Source organism: Hemiscyllium ocellatum, chromosome 37, assembly GCF_020745735.1.
Source record: "Hemiscyllium ocellatum isolate sHemOce1 chromosome 37, sHemOce1.pat.X.cur, whole genome shotgun sequence".
Classification (NCBI taxonomy): domain Eukaryota; kingdom Metazoa; phylum Chordata; class Chondrichthyes; order Orectolobiformes; family Hemiscylliidae; genus Hemiscyllium; species Hemiscyllium ocellatum.
In genome coordinates this window covers 25,016,982-25,033,740 of record NC_083437.1, presented here as the reverse complement: position 1 = coordinate 25,033,740, position 16,759 = coordinate 25,016,982, and the positions used below count along the sequence as shown (strand labels likewise).

General features: G+C 39.6%; 1 protein-coding gene across 1 annotated transcript in view; it reads left to right on the top strand.

Moving 5' to 3' along the window:
- The window catches only part of ubr4 (ubiquitin protein ligase E3 component n-recognin 4), a 188,234-nt gene that overhangs the window by 61,188 nt on the left and 110,287 nt on the right, over nt 1-16,759 (top strand). The window contains exons 33-44 of the mRNA XM_060852252.1: nt 1,894-2,082; nt 2,314-2,377; nt 2,604-2,795; nt 2,914-2,984; nt 4,061-4,208; nt 7,377-7,610; nt 9,855-10,025; nt 10,737-10,919; nt 12,795-12,953; nt 13,982-14,134; nt 14,900-15,127; nt 16,134-16,291. Coding sequence (XP_060708235.1) covers nt 1,894-2,082; nt 2,314-2,377; nt 2,604-2,795; nt 2,914-2,984; nt 4,061-4,208; nt 7,377-7,610; nt 9,855-10,025; nt 10,737-10,919; nt 12,795-12,953; nt 13,982-14,134; nt 14,900-15,127; nt 16,134-16,291 — 1,950 coding nt within the window. The remainder of the gene's footprint in view (nt 1-1,893; nt 2,083-2,313; nt 2,378-2,603; nt 2,796-2,913; nt 2,985-4,060; nt 4,209-7,376; nt 7,611-9,854; nt 10,026-10,736; nt 10,920-12,794; nt 12,954-13,981; nt 14,135-14,899; nt 15,128-16,133; nt 16,292-16,759) is intronic.

Below are 16,759 nucleotides of genomic sequence, written 5' to 3'. Positions count from 1 at the left end.
CATTACCAAATAATATTTCGTATTAGTCTATATTGATCAGGCTTAAACTTCCCACTTGAAGTTCTGAGCCTTAGCACTTGATTCTTTTCCCATCTTGGACTGCTTCCTCAGACTAGACCTGAAGATCCATAACTTTGGTTATCCTGCTTAATTTGGAATTGAGCTTTAAATGTAACATCCCTGTCAAACTATAGGCCATCTGCTTCTTTTTGCTACGATGTTGTTTGCCTGTTCATACTCTGCATTCCGTACCAACTGAAGTTTTTTCCTGTGTACCCCAACGCTGCATGGTACCCTTTTGAATTCTGTCTTCTACAAATTCCAAGTTGTCCAAGTCTTCAGTGCCTGCATCTTAGCCAATGCAAAGCTCTCAGACTCTAACTACCATGGTGCTTTTGAAGTTACACTGACGTTTAGGGAACTAGTGAATCATGTTCAAACTTTTAGTGCCCAACTCTGCCTCTGGAACCTCTTCCAACTATATGCTCCTGAATGAGCTCTCATTCTTCTGGTTCTGATCTCCTTCAAAACTCAATTCCCCTCTGCTCCCTATGAACATAAATATGTGCACACATTTGATCCATTAAGTTTCTTTTTGTGCATTTGAATAAAATTATGACTGATCTGACTGTTTCAGATCATTTGGCATTGAAATGTTTCTGTGCCTTTGTTTTAACAGCAGATCTGATAATTGTGTTGGTTTCTCATTTTAGATCATTCTACCTAAACTCTTTTAATTTTCCCCTCCTACTTCAAAAGCTTCAAAACCTACAAATTGAATCTAGCAATGATGACTTGTAATTTTTTTATTTCTCCTTTTTTCCACCTTCCTGAAGTGGTTTTAGAGTTTAATTATGTTAGATATGCTTTATAAATATGAATAGCTGATTCCTGAAACAATTTCTGAAAGTGGAGATTTTTTTCCTTTTGTATTTGAACGGTGGCACAGTGGTTAGCACTGCTGCCTCGCAGCGCCAGAGACCAGGTTCAATTCCCGCCTCAGGCGGCTATCTGTGTGGAGTTTGCACATTCTCCCTGTGTCAGCGTGGGTTTCCTCCGGCTGCTCTGGTTTCCTCCCATTGTTCAAAAATGTGCAGGTTAGGTGAATTGGCCATGCTAAATTGCTCGTAGTGTAAGATGTAGGGAAATGGATCTGGGTGGGTTACTCCTTGGAGGGTCAGTGTGGACTTGTTGGGCCGAAGGTCCTATTTCCACACTGTAAGTAATCTAATCTAATCTAATTTGATTTATGATTCATTCCAAACAGTTAAATTACTGATGCCTTGCTTTGATTACTAATACTGCAGTTATCTAATATCCATTTCCAAAGCAAACACATGCAATTCTGTGGCTATATTTTGAAATACAGCACAACTAATCAGAAAATATTATCCTTTTAAAACCTTATCAGATTATAACAAAGAATTTCAGGTGTTTGGGCAATTTTATTCAATACTGATGACTGGGACAGCATTGACTTCAGACTGTCCTCTAAAACAATTCGCTGGTGTTAAAATAATCGAGATTACTGGCCATTTAAAAGAATAAACTTATGGTGATTGATTCACTATAACATCCACCCCCACTGCTTGTGATCAATTGCACTCATTAAATTTCTTGTACTGTAAAGTGGATGTAAATTGCTAAATTACTAAATACTAAAACAAGTATTTCTAGTAATTTTAATAACACATTGTAGTACAGGAGGAGACAATTTGCTTATTGGTGCTTATGTCAACTCTTATGGAGGGATAAATTTATTCTCACTCTCCTAGTTTTCTTTCCCTTTGCCTTAAATCTTTCCTCTTAAGGAATTTAACCACTTTTAAGAATTACTATTGATGTTTGATAGTTAATGGTTAATTTGATTCTAATCTGTTCTTATCTCTTTAGCCAAGTTGGTGAAGGTGTCTGTACTGTGTTACTCAACACACTCATACCCATGGCAACAGAAATGTTGTCAAATGGTGATGGAACAGGATTCCCAGAATTAATGGTTGTTATGGCAACATTGGCCAGTGCTGGACAGGGAGGAGGACACTTGCAGCTTCACCGTGCAGCTGTAGACTGGTTAGGAAAATGGTGAGTGTGAGATTACAATGCATGAGGTTAGACAAGATGTGACTTCTGGTGAACTGTTCAAATAAATTTTAACTCTAATTTTAATTAACTCTATTGCTAATGTTCTGAAGCATTCATGTTTGAGGTTGCATCAACTGCCTTGTGGGGACAGGTAGGGGTGAGGGTTGAGCTCATTCTCTTGTTCAAAATATGCAGTTTCTGTAATTAAATTATTATATCTTTATTTTTCAGTAAGAAATATCTTTCCCAGAAGAATGTCCTGGAGAAGGTGGGGGCCAATGTAACTCAAGGGAAGGTGAGTTGTCCGAATAACTTGAAGAAATTTAATGTATTTTTAAATCCATAATCTCAGTTTTAGCAAATATTTGCTTTTAATTGTGTGCCTTTCTTTGCAGTTTCCTTAAGTTTAAAAAGAAAGACTTGTACTGCCTATAGGGGATGTGAATCAGACCATGCAGCACAGAATATGTCTGCATCTAAATGCAGTTTGAATATCTGCTTTTTTTCTCTCTTGTTTCCAGCATGTCGGTATGCTGGACTGTGCCTGCCACATCATGTCCTATCTTGCCGATGTCATGAATGCCATGCGACAGAACAGTGGGCAGGGATCAACGCACCTGGTAGTGGATGGTGAGGAAAAGGCAATTGAGGTTGATTCTGATTGGGTGGAAGATCTGGTTGTGGAAGAGGAAGACTCGCAAGCAGAGGATTCGGTGAGTAGTTTGTATTCTGTTTGTGAATAACCTGAAAAGAGTTTCATTCACTGTATTGAAAGCTGAAAGGTTATTACAAGTATCATGCGTATAATGAATGGAATTTTTTTGTTCCTAGGATGAAGATTCCCTGTGTAACAAGCTATGCACATTCACAATTACACAGAAGGAATTCATGAATCAGCACTGGTGAGAACATTGTCCTTGTGTAAAGTTGATAAAGAGGGCTCATGATTTTACTTTGTGGTAGAGTAAGGTGCAGGGATAGAGGATTTCGATAAGTCAAACCAATTCCTTTGGCAAAATGCCTCCACACTCAGCTTGGACCTGATCCCTACAGAATGTGATTATCATTAACACAGGGACTACAGTGGTTCAGAATAAATGTTTGCCTGCTTCAGAATAACTAAAGCAGAAAAATTCACAGCCTTTGCAATTCACAGCCTTTGTTTGGATGCCCTAAGCATTTGACAACCAAGTAGCGTCCTTAGAGTGTAGTTACAGAAGTAGCTTGCACAAAGAAGTTCCCACGAACAGAAATGAGATCATGGCCACAATCATTAAGTAGTGATGGTCCAGGGATAAAATATAACCCAATAAAATACTCCTGGATCTTGTCTAGCCTTATTGGTGGATGTTACATGGCCTCATTAATGTCTTTCCAAAAAGTTGTGTATGTGTCTGGAGTGGCAATTGAGCCCATAGCCTTTTGCAATGAGTTGGAGCATTACCGTTCAGCTACAACTGTGAGCACCTGGGAAATTGGCCAGAAAATATAGTCCTTGCACCCATTCTAAAATCACATGTTTAAAAACAAAACACAGTTCCTTCTGTCTGAAATGGAAGCAGAAATAAGGACAGTAATAGATTTCGTAGCTTCTACATATATCAGAATACAGCAGGCATATAATGAGTTTAGCTGGTACTGCATTGTAACAGATTTGTTATAGTCTAACAGGTACTGAAGTAATTGATTCTGCCACTGTTATGTTTGAACATGCTGCTCTTTGACCAGAACATTAAATAGGGTTTTTTTTTTAAACACGTTTTGTTAGGTAAAGGTTGCTTGCCAGTTCATTATTTTTCACTGGATCGGAAACCGGTCTACGTTGTTAAATTCTGAACCATATTACTCAAGCATGTAAAATAATAACCTCCTTTATTCATGGTATAAGTCACAAACTTTTCAAATGGTGTTTGCTTGAGACTAAGCATGACCTTGAACGAGGAAGAGTAAACTAACCTATTCTAACCTGTTGTTTCAGGTATCACTGTCATACCTGTAAAATGGTGGAAGGAGTAGGAGTTTGCACCATTTGTGCTAAAGTCTGTCACAAGGATCATGAGATTTCTTATGCCAAGTATGGATCATTCTTCTGTGACTGTGGAGCAAAGGAAGATGGAAGTTGTCAAGTATGTCATAAAAATAATTTTTACTGAAGGCAAAGAGGAAACCAATGTTTTTTGCATCATTATACAATTTGCCAGTCAGTGTTTCTACACATTTGATGGCAGCATTTGAGATTCTTTTATTCTTGTTCATTAGCCTTTAAAATAATGTTAGTTCTGCCAATTGGAAGCGTTCAGCCTCCCTTGCTGATTTCTCGGTTTGCAGTGCGTCTTTTATGGTTAATGTGTTTTACTTGATTAGTGGACAGGAGTTAAAAATCTTGAAGATAATACCTGCCTCAAGTGTATTGGAAAGGGACAAGGCATCAGTATTGGGGTCTGCTCCACCACAACTCCACTGCTTTCTTTTATGTACTATTTCCTCCTGTACTATTTCCTCCTAATCCTGTGGTTATCTTTTGGTGTAATTCTTTCACCTGCTCATTATAGTTGACTGCACCCCAGTCAGTGACATTTCTCTGAAGAATGCTGTGGAAATCTTTATTTTCCTCCATCTTTCCCAAGGCACATATTCCATTACTTTTCCTCTGGTCCATCTCTGTTAGTCTGCCTATCTTGGTCTTTTGTACCCGTTTCAATAAAATCAGAAAATCTCTAACACAGACTTCTGTTCCTGATCCATGTGATCATCCTGATAGTACCTCAGTTAAATTTTTAACTCCTTTTTCTCACATCTGTATGTTTCTTTATGATTAGAGTAATTGTAGGCAAGGTGTCAGTTTCCATATGATTTTGTTGACAGCCAGTTCTACTTCTGTGCTATTTGGTTCTTACCAAAAACTCCATACCCTCAATTTGGCTTCACTCTTCTGTGGATGTTTTACTCAGACTGAAAACTAAAATTCTGAATCTGTGTCCTACTCAAGTCAAGTTGAGCTTCACGCTCCCATATCCTGTCCATTGACATGACCGTTTGCTCACCCCAAATGACCTAACTCCATTGTTACATCACCTCCATTTCTCAGTACTTTATCTGTACTTTTTATAATGCTAGGACTTGATGCTCTTAACCATTTCACAGCTCCCTATGGAGTGCAACCCTCAAGAAAACCCACTGTCTTTATCTTGCCAATTATTCCTGATCTCTGTGAACTCTCCTGTTTGCTGCATAGTTTTTTAACCTATCCTTTCCATGACTACTTCACTGCATTCTCCTCCAGGTCAGCGTTCCAGTCCATATCCTTATGTTTTCCAACTCTGGTCTGTACATCTTCTATCCTTTCATCATAACTGTCAGACTGTGAAGTATTTCAGTTGTCACTTTGTTGATTTCCCAAACCTTTTACATTATGACATTGCTGTCCACTCTTCCAAAGTTCCCTTAAAGCATGTCTATTTAATCATATCTTTTCCCACTCTTTGTATTAATTCTCAGTGTCTGTTCTTTCCTCACTGAAGTGCCTTCAGACATTTACTGCATTAAAGGACTATATGAATGTAAGTTGTCTTGCTGTTCTGTTTGTGTCTCTTTCAGTTCCTGTCACTCTGTTTCTATCTGTCTCTGCTATGTGCACAGCAATAGAAGTGGAAACTTGCAGGGCTGCTAAATGCTTAGCTGCCAGTAGAGATACAAAAGCAGTTTTAGGCGATAGTGTTTCAGTTATGCTTGGAACAAGTTATAATTGGAGTCAGGTGTTCATAAAATGGCAGAATTTTTAATTAATTTCACACTAAAGTGGGAGCTTGAATTGCAGAATCTTGTTTAAAGTTAGACAGATGACAATGTTAACTCTTTACATCACTTTTGTTCTAAAGCTTGAACTCTGTCTCCAAAGCTAACTGAGGCAGGTTCAGTTCTTAGCTTGTACTCAATTAGCTGATGGCAGCCACATAGTACAGGGTGGCCCATAGTTGTTTTAAAGACTTGGTGAAGCAAAATTAGCTAAAAGCCATCCAGATCATAACTGGATGCTGGTGGGAATGTTGTATTGTGTTTGACAGGGCTAGTCCGTATGTTGACTAGGTCTTGATTGTCATTAGGGCTGCAGTATGAAGAATTGGAGGACAGGCAATGGCAATGTAATCTCATGCCAGAAATGGTCAACACTGTTAGCGGGGAGGGAGGAAATTTTTCATTTTGTTAAGAGGAACAATATCATAGAGGTTGGCTATAATATTGCAAAATATAGCAGTGCAAGCATTATAATCTCAATTGAAGGAAGTTGTTTAATGCTGCATGCAAAATCAATCACTTCAAGCTGGTTTTGTTCTCTCCTAACCCACCCACCAGGTTTGGGTTCACTAACATCTTCCATCAATTTTCTCAAGGCATTCATATCCTGAAATTATATTTTTTCTTTTAAAATCATAACATGTTAATGGCTTTGGATGCATGATGTTTAATAAGGACCTAGAATGATAGAATCCTCACAGTATGGAAGTAGGCCAATTGGCCCATTGAGTCCACACTGACCCTCTGAAGAGCATCATACCCAGATACACCCCCTACCCTATCTTTTTCCCATGGCTGATCCACCTAGCCTGCATATCCCTGGGCACTATGGGCAATTTAGTATCGCCAATCCACCTAACCTGCACATTTTTGCACTATGGGAGAAACTGGAGCCCCTGGTAGAAACCCACACAGAAATGGGGAGAAAGTGCAAACTCTGCACAGACAGTTATTTGAGACTGGAATTGAACCCAGGTCCCTAGCACTGTGAGGCACCGTACCACCAGTGTTTGCTTACAATGTCGCCACTCTCCTCCACCCAGTGATGTGTATGGATTTTCTCGAGAAAATCATTGTGATAGTTTGTTTCTGGTTAATCAAATCTATGAAATGAGCTGAGTTTACCATTTTTAAAATATTTCCAGCCTTGTATGCAGCGTCACCAAAGATTATGCCTGAGCCAGTGTAACTTTGAACACTCTTACATTATTCTTTCTTCATTCTGGGCACACAACCTGGGGCCAAATATAAATATCTCTGATCCTTCACATCTTGAGTTCTTGACATTAATAGATCTTGATGTTTAATTTAGGATTTATCCATCAACAAATGACAAAGTGCTTTCTAAAACTAAAGGCTTATCCCATTTGAACAGGAAAAAAGGAAAAAAAAGCACAGTTAGGTCTGAATATTGCGTTTGGACATTACTGTTCTAACTTTCTTTGGTGCGTCTTTTTTTTAAGGCAATTGAAAAATATTTAATATTACTCTTTCTATAGGCTCTGGTCAAACGGAGTCCAAGCAGTGGTATCAGTTCTACTTTGAAGGAGTCATCTGCCTTCCAGAATGAGCCACGTGTCCCAGAAAGTGCCTTGCGACACCAAAGCACATCCCCAGCAGATAAATGCAAAGTGATGAGTGCAGATGGCAAGACTTCTGAAGATGATAAACCGAAGAAGAGTACTTTGTGCAAGCAGATCGAGGGCTGTAGGGAGGAGCTGCAGATCCAAGTGGTAAGAACATGTGTACACAACTTACTCAGTGAGTTGTTGCTGCAGACAGCTACCTTCTAATGTAGATATAGCTGTTACATTTCACCATGCTATTCTTCACTTCATTTTGCCGGATTTCGGAAGTAACAGTTTTAGTTATTTTTAGCATTCGAGCTTTGTATCTTCAAACGTTTATGTGATAGGTACCCTATGCTTTTACTTAATAAAGATAATGAGCAGTTGACTTGTACATACCAGGAGGTGTCATATTTTACTCACTCATTTCTGTTTCGCTGGGACACCAGAGAGGGGATGTGAACTCAACAAGGGTTCCTACTTTTGACACTTTTCCAGTGATTCTTCTTGAAAACAGCATGAGATCATGTCAGGATACGATTAGTGCAATTGTGATATCTTTGCCAGTGTAAAAGCTTGGCAGCAGTCACTATTGAGCTTCACAGGATAAAAGGTATCTGGCTCTTAAACTATGCCTCAACAGGAGTTAGTACATTCTGAGAAGGGGAGGAATTTGGGGAAAATGAGCAGCCTTTCAGCCCGTGTGGCTAACTAAGCTATCACTCCATGCCCTGACCAATAAAGGCAAGCATGCCGTATGCCACCTTGAGCACTTTATCCATTTGTATTGCCATTTTGAGGGAGCAATGGACTTGCACCCAAAGATCTCTAGGTATGTCAATGCTCATAAGTGCCTTGCCATTTATTGTATATGTTTCTCTTGCATTTCTCCTCCCAAAATGCATCATTTCATACTTGTCCAGATTCAGCTCTATCTGCCATTTTGTACCCAGCTTTCCAACTGATTGCTGTATAGCTGAGATTAAATAGATAACTAGGTTTTTGACTAGTAAGGGGATTAAGGGTTATGGGTAGAAGGTAGAAAAACAGGTCAGCCATATTCGAATGGCAGGGCAAACTCAAATGGCTTAATTTTGCTCCGATATCGTAGGGTCTTATGTTCCAGTGATGGAGAACAAAACATATCGTACATCGACATCCACCATAAGAATATATTGGCAATATATTTGATTAGTATTATCGGCATAGTGTTTTCCATGTTCACCAGTGTCGTCTTGTGCTAAATCTGGTCAGGTGACAGCCTCTGCCTTCACAGTTAATTACTTTGTCATTGGGAAGCTCTGGACGAAAGATAGTTGTCAACTGAAGAAGATTGCTCCAAAGACAAGTCAATTTTACTTGCTGCAATATCAATAATAGTAGTACCATATCATCTGGCATGCTATCTGAATCAAGATAAAAATAAATCATCTTTTTGTATTTAGTTGATAACTTCATCTGAAGCTCTACTTGCAATGGCAACCCCCCCCCCTCAATTCCACATGTAGGTTCCTAAGAAAAGTGTGATGTAATGATCAACCCCCTTTTGAACATGAACATGTCAACCCACTAATCGCCTCCCCCAGAAAAGAAAGGTGCTTTTTACTTTTATAATGTTGTGAACTGGTGAGGTAAAAGACATTAGGTCTTGGGAATGAACCACTTAATTTCTTCTTTCTTATTAGCAGCAATAACTCCCATGGCTAGTGTCATACAGGTCAAGCTCCCTGTGCATTGTTATATCAAACACACTCAGGACAGGTACCAAATGGATTAGGTACAGACTAAGCTACACGCTGCGCTGTCCCATCAAGCATACTGTATTAAATATTGTAATTATCTAAAATATTGCAATTTGTTCATCCTTGAGCCTTGTGTTCAAGGGGATACAAGCCTGTATGTGCAACCTGCCTCATAATATAAGCCTGGTATTATACTCGTGAATCTGCTGTTTATTTCCAATTCCAGTGTGTTGTCCCTGAGGTCTGGGTGTCCAAAATTGCACGCAGTACTCCAGATGAGATATGACTGGAGCTATGCACATCTGTAACATAACTTTCTCTTTTGTATTTCAGTTCTTTTGAGACAAAAACAAATAATCCATTTGCCTTTTCAATTTATTTGCACCTGTCCATTAGGTTTGTAATTTTTTAAATACTTGGATCCCTAAATTACTGCTCACCCACAGTTCTGAGTTTCTGACCATTGGCAGTTTGGTTGCGATTTTCACATTGGATCCAAACATGAATTCAAGAATTTCATTTTTATGCTTTTATTGGATTCAAACAGCTCTTAAAACTGAAAAGCCTATTTTGAACATATTGTATCAATAGTCATCCTGACACAGGCACGTGAACAAAATTTCAGTCATCCCGATTTGCTAACCCTGTTCCTGTTTCCTTTTCCTAGTCTGGTTGTTCCACTGCTGGGTTAGTCCTTGATATGCTCGTCTTCCTGATGGATGCAATCCAGACAAATTTCCAGCAAGCCTCAGCAGTTGGCAGTAGCAGCCGCGCTCAGCAGGCATTAGACGATCTGCACACAATGGAGAAGAACATGGAAATGACTGACCAGCTGATGGTACGCCCTGGAACTGGAAATGGAGTGTTGAGGGTTAGAAAGTGTTTGGTACAGTAATTGAGTATAATGAGTGTATTGCTGTATAATAATATATGTGAACTGTGATATTCCTCTGTAACAGCACTGAAATGAATCTCTGTATAATCCAAGGTCAAATGACGTGTAATCCCACTCCTTAGAACTGGCCTTCATTGCAGTGCACCACACTGCAAACAGCTAGCTAAAATCCACAACAAACATAACTATGTAATAAAAAATTACAAAGCGGTGACACATTATGGGACTGATTTAGTATCATGAGGCTGAAGTTTGGAGAATCTTTTCCATCCCTGTTGTTTTTGTCCATCTTATTCCTTGGTTCTGATTATTTTTATTGGAAACATAAAGAGATATTGGTAAGTAGCATAAATAAACAGAGACATTGCCTGTGTGACACAGTACATTATCAAGTGGAATACTGCAGGATTTGCTGTAATAGAGGAACTGCTGTCGGAGGAAGCTTAACTACTTTGCTTCACATTTTGAATAATTTTGCTAATCGCACTTTTATTTATCACATGGGTTGGGAATGTTTGAAAGTTGTTTGTATTTTGTCTGAGATGAGCTGTTGCCTGCTTAGTTTTTGTCCTGTTTGTTTGAGTTTTTTTCACTATTATTCAAGATGACGTTTTGATGCTCTGGGGTATCTAATTGAATGCTTTAATCTTGTAGGTTCCAACCCTGGGCTCTCAAGAAGGTGCCTTTGAGAATGTGCGGATGAATTACAGTGGGGATCAAGGGCAGACAATCCGTCAACTAATCAGTGCACATGTGCTGCGTCGTGTTGCAATGTGTGTTCTTTCCTCTCCCCATGGCCGCCGACAGCACCTGGCTGTAAGCCATGAGAAGGGAAAAGTGCGTTTTATTTTTATATTTGGGTTTGAAGGTTCCTTGGAAAGCGATTTACTGTAATTCACTTTTTAGGCAATGTTTGTATGTTTGAGTAACTTTGACAAGACTGCATTTTTGTCAAAACACCTGAGCTGCTTTCTTCGCAACCGCATAAGCAGTTAAAATCATGTAGACGCTAGATTGGGTATGGACAGTATGGTTAGTTTTTTAGACAAATATGGGAAGTCGTCAGGTTGATCAAATTCGGTTTCACAATTTTCTGTGGGCTTTGAGCTTTTATATAGTATCATTAGCATGGAAGTAACATCCCAAGGTCACAGTTGTATAAAGAAAAAAAGGGAGTGCTCATTGACAGTAGATGTGAGGATATCTGAACCAGACCTAGATCAGAAATGGATTTGTAGGAAGTCTGAAAGAGGAGAAAAGATAATATTTTGGGGGAATTCTAGAGTTTGGGATCTAAACTTTAAAGGCACAGCCACCAATAATGGAAAAACAGAACTTGGAAGAAAGGCAGAGGGGTTCCTCTGGCAACTCATTCCATTCAAACAGCACCCTCTGAGTGAAAAAGTTGCACCTTAGGTATCTTCTAAATCTTTCCCCTTTCACCTTAAACCTGTGCCCTCTAGTTCCGGACACTCCCCACCCCAGGGAAAGACCTTGTCTATTTATCCTATCCTTGCCCCTCATAATTTTATAAACCACTTGTAAGGTCACCCCTCAGCCTCTGATGCACCTGGAAAAACAGCCCTAGCCTATTCAGCCTTTCCCTGTAGCTCAAATCCTCCAACCCTGGCAACATACTTGTAAATCTTTTCTGAACCCTTTCAAGTTTCACTATTTCTTCCAATAGGAAAGAGACCTAGTTTGCACACAATATTCCACAAGTGGCCTAACCAATGTCCTGTAAAGCTGCGACATGACTTCCCAATTCCAATACTTAATGCTGTGGTCCAAAAAGGAAAGCATATCAAACGCCCTCTTCACTATCCTATCTACCTGCGAATCCACTTTTGAGGAACTATGAACCTGCACTCCAAAGTCACTTTGTTCAGCAACACGTCCCGAGACCTTAACATTAAGTGTATAAATCCTGCTAAGATATGCTTTTCCAAAATGCAGCACCTCACATTTATCTAGATTAAACTCGATCTGCCACTCCTCAGCTATTGGCCCATCTGATCAAGACCCCGTTGTACTCTGTGGTAGCCTTTGCTGTCCACTACACTTCCAATTTTGGTGTCATCTGCTAACTTACTAACTATACTTCCTGTGTTCCTCAAATCATTTGTATAGATGACAAAAAGCAGTGGACCCAGCACCGATCCTTGTGGCATTCCACTGGTCACAGGCTTCCAGTCTGAAATGAAACCCTCCACCACCATTCTCTGTCTTCTAACCTTTGAGCCAGTTCTGTGTCCAAATGGCTGGTTCTCCCTGTATTCCATGTGATCTAACCTTGCTAACCAGTTTACCATGAGGTACCTTGTTGAACACCTTACTGAAGTCCATATAGATCACGTCCACTGCCTCTTCCCTCATAAACCTCTTTCGTTACTCCTACAGAAAACTCGATCAAGTTCATGAGACATGGCATCTCACGCGCAAAGCCATGTTGATCATCCCTCATCAGTCCATGCCTTTCCAAATGCATGTAAATCCTGTCCCTCAGGATTCCAAGCAGCAACTTGCCCACATGTCAGGCTCACTGGTCTGTCGTTCCCTGAGAAGTTGCTGAGGAGAGGAATAAAATCAGGAACATGTCCAAGATAGAATATCTAAGAGGCAATGCATTTAAGCTCTAGTTTATTATAATCTGAGGATGCATCCACAGAACTCATTTTCAGTTCAAACTAAACCATTTCTATTCCCTTGTAGATCACCGTGCTGCAGCTATCAGCTTTACTCAAACAAGCTGACTCGAGCAAGCGGAAATTGACATTGACTCGTCTAGCTTCAGCTCCGGTTCCCTTCACTGTTCTGAGTCTTACCGGAAATCCATGTAATGAGGATTACCTTGCTGTGTGTGGACTCAAGGTATGTGGTGTTTGAACCATCAGAAAGATTGACCTTTTGTTAAGTTTGTTTAGAAGGGGTTGTGTTTATATGTATAAATCTTTGAAGATGGCAACACAGTTTTCAATCATTTAATAAAAGGATGCAGGATCCTTGACTTAATAAATAGAGGCACAGATTATAAAACCAAGGAAACTGTGTTAAATCATCCCAAGTCACCAACTAGCTCTAAATTGGAGTGGTATGTCCATTTGTCTGGGCACTGCAGTTAGGATAGATGTTTTAGAATAGCCTTAAAGACAAAGGACTTCAATAACCAGTGAAATAGAGTTGCTGGGATTGGTCTCCTTAGACCTAAGAAGGTGAAGGGAGAGATTAACTGAACATGCTCAAAATTGTGAGCATCTGTGTCAGGGTATTAGCTCTTACTGGCAGAAATGTTGGCAACTAAAGGAAACATTTTTATTATTGGTATGAAATCTGTGCGCAAAATTAGAATTTTTTCCACCCTGGGTTATTCTGATCTGGAATGCGTTGTCACAAACCTAATTGTATTTTAGCCATTGTGTGCTGGAGATTGATATCTCAGAATTTATGTCACATCAAATACTGCTTTGTTTTATATTGTTGAAACCATGAGACCAGGACATCATAGTTGAAATATCATGCATCTGTGGAAGATGTTGTTCAGCACTCCCTCTAGTGATCCTTACCTGAAATTGAATGAGTACAGACTCAGTCTGGTTATGTTGACTGTTCAATCAAATTGTTTGCTTGCCTTACTATCTAGCTTTACATGTGAATCATGATCTCCAAGTTGAGTCATTACATTGGGAAGGGACAGTCTTTTTCAAGTGTCATTATTTTCAACATCTCTGACTGACAGGATGTTATTTCTAACCGAAATTGACTTCGGTCACATCTTGTACATTTCTTGGGTGGCGCTCATAAGTCACAAATTGTTTCTCTGTTCATCTCATGATTATTCCCTGCTTAATATAGATTGATGGTATAGCAGTAACATTTTCTTTATGCATCTCATTTTCCAGGACTGCCATGTTCTAACATTCAGCAATTCAGGATCAGTCTCTGATCATCTTGTTCTCCATCCACAACTTGCCACTGGCAACTTCATCATTAAAGCAGTGTGGCTTCCAGGATCACAGACAGAGCTTGCAATTATAACAGCAGATTTTGTCAAGGTAAGGCTGGGGTAACTGAGTGTAATCCTTTTGCTAATCTGTATTTCTCTTTCAGCATGCTCTGATATTCCACTAAAGAAAATGGAGATTTATATTGTCTTTGGCATGGTGGCTGGTGTCAGGGCTAAAGAGTGGAGCCACCTTTTGACGGCTTCAGGCACTCCTGGCTGGGACATTCCAATTGATTTGCCTTAAAAGTACTGGTGGGAGAACCTTGGATCCTTCCATGGTCCATGTTAGCATTCCTTATGTTGAATTAGTGGCAAGTTAATTTACTGCAGGCTATTCAAGAACTGAGTTACAGCTGTCGCAACTAATTTCTTTCAAGACTCTTGCAACTTAAAGTAAAGGTATCTTGACACCACATTTGAATGAAGTTCCTAGAGTGGCAGGGGTACAAATTGTTTTACCAGTCAGTACCTAAAGAGTAGTTTTTTATTTGCTGCCATTCAAGGATAGGCAACATTGTCCCTAAGCCGAAAGTAATAATCTGTAAAAAAAAAATGTAACATTTAAGATATGGAATTGAAAAATAAGTATCCTTAAAAAACACTTTTCAAAGACCAAGTGCCTCCTAAGCTGTCCTTAACCAATCTTAAATTGGCAGGGACTAAACTGGTGTTACTTTTCATTTCAAAGTTGTTTTAAATTCAAATAGAAGATTCTACATGTGCAAGCAACACAAGCTGCTGCTGTTAAATATTGTTAAGTGTAAAGTAGGTGCATTAGTTCCTTCACAGATTGTGTCTTAACCTTTGTTTGCAGGTTTATGACTTGTCCGCTGATGCCTTGAGTCCAATGTACTATTTTCTTCTGCCAAGCTCCAAGATCCGTGACACAACATTTTTGTTCAGTGAGGAAGGGAAGAGTATTATTGTTATTATGTCTTCAGCTGGTTATATCTACACCCAAGTGATGGAAGAAGCGAGCAGTGCTCAGCATGGACCATTCTATGTCACTAATGTACTTGAAATCGTGCATGAAGATCTGAAGGTCTGTGGGAGATTGAGTTTTGTATTTTTAATGTCAGGTTTCTCTATCCAAGTGTAATATTTTCTAGTTAGTAAAGGCCCCTTGGGAGTCCTTTTCGAGCTAATGCCTGAAGTCAGCTGGAATTTGATGGAGCTCAGTTGATAAAATGGCTAGAAATTAAAATTGGGTTGTCTGGACTATTTTGGAAATTCTTTGAAGGCATTGAACTTGCAACCCAGAGATTGTAAATTCCAAGGAGAAAGTGAGGACTGCAGATGCTGGAGATCAGAGCTGAAAATGTGTTGCTGGAAAAGCACAGCAGGTCAGGCAGCATCCAAGGAGCAGGAGAATCGACGTTTCGGGCATGAGCCCTTCTTCAGGAAAGAAGGGCTGAAGAAGGGCTCATGCCCGAAACGTCGACTCTCCTGCTCCTTGGATGCTGCCTGACCTGCTGCGCTTTTCCAGCAACGCATTTTCAGCATTGTAAATTCCAAGCCTAATTGAAGAATTTGTGAAATTGAAATTAGCAACGTTGGTAATTTAATGATGACAAGAACCTATACTTCTGGCTCCACCCGATCTGTCCTGTGTGAGACGCAGGGCAACTAGGGATAAGCAGTTAAAACTGTATGACTGTTGTCACCCATATTCTAATAAGAAACCTGTAAACCTTTCTAGTAATTTGGTGCTGAGGCTGCCAGTACAAGCAGTCGTGACCATTAGGGCTGAAAAAATTTGCATTTAGTTGGCGTTCTCTTTATTCTGCTCTAAAATGCTATGCACTGTTGAAGCTGTTGTGCTATAGGAAGCATAATATTAATTGTAACCTAAGTACCACAAACTGTGGAATTCCATGTGCTGTATTTTCAGAATCCCTTTGAATGAAAACAACAAATTTGATAAAGGAAGGTGCTGTTCATATATAAAATAAATAAAACCTCCATTTGAAATGTAAATATAAAATATTTTGCGTGCATTCTGTTCAGTGTGCGCATTTGAACATAGTTCATTTTCTTTTTCTTTCCAGGACAGTAATGGGCAGGTTGCAGGTGGTGGTGTCTCGGTTTATTACTCCCATGTTCTACAGATGCTGTTTTTTAGTTATAGCCAAGGCAAGTCCTTTGCTGCCATGTTAAGTCGCATATCACTGGAAGTGCAACGGCTGTTTCCAATCAATCTGAAAAGGTGAGTGACACCTAGGACTATCTGTCAGGAGGTAAGGGAGAGATGCTTCTTTGTTTAACTTTGAGAAACCTGTTAGATTTCCTGGTTTTATGTTTTCTGATTCATATGGTTACATTAATAATTTGTTATCTAAACAAAATGTGCCCCAGTGGAGATTAGTTAAATGGTAACAAGAAAGCTGACAAAACTCTCAATGCTGTTAACTCTCAGGTCTGTCAGTTTCTGCAGACAGGGCAGGTTAAAGTTTCACATACAGAATCTTGGCCAGAACCTGCATCTGAAATATCAGTTTAGTCTGTTCTTCCCAGAGTTGCTCACAACAATAGTGTTCTGAGCCTTGTGGGGTATTAATACATTGCTGTAGTGTTCAGGTGACACTAGAGGCAGAGAGGTTTGAGATCCTGAAAAACACAAGGGTTTATTATTTTTTTCACTAATAGGACTGGCCAACGTATTTACCTATTGAGG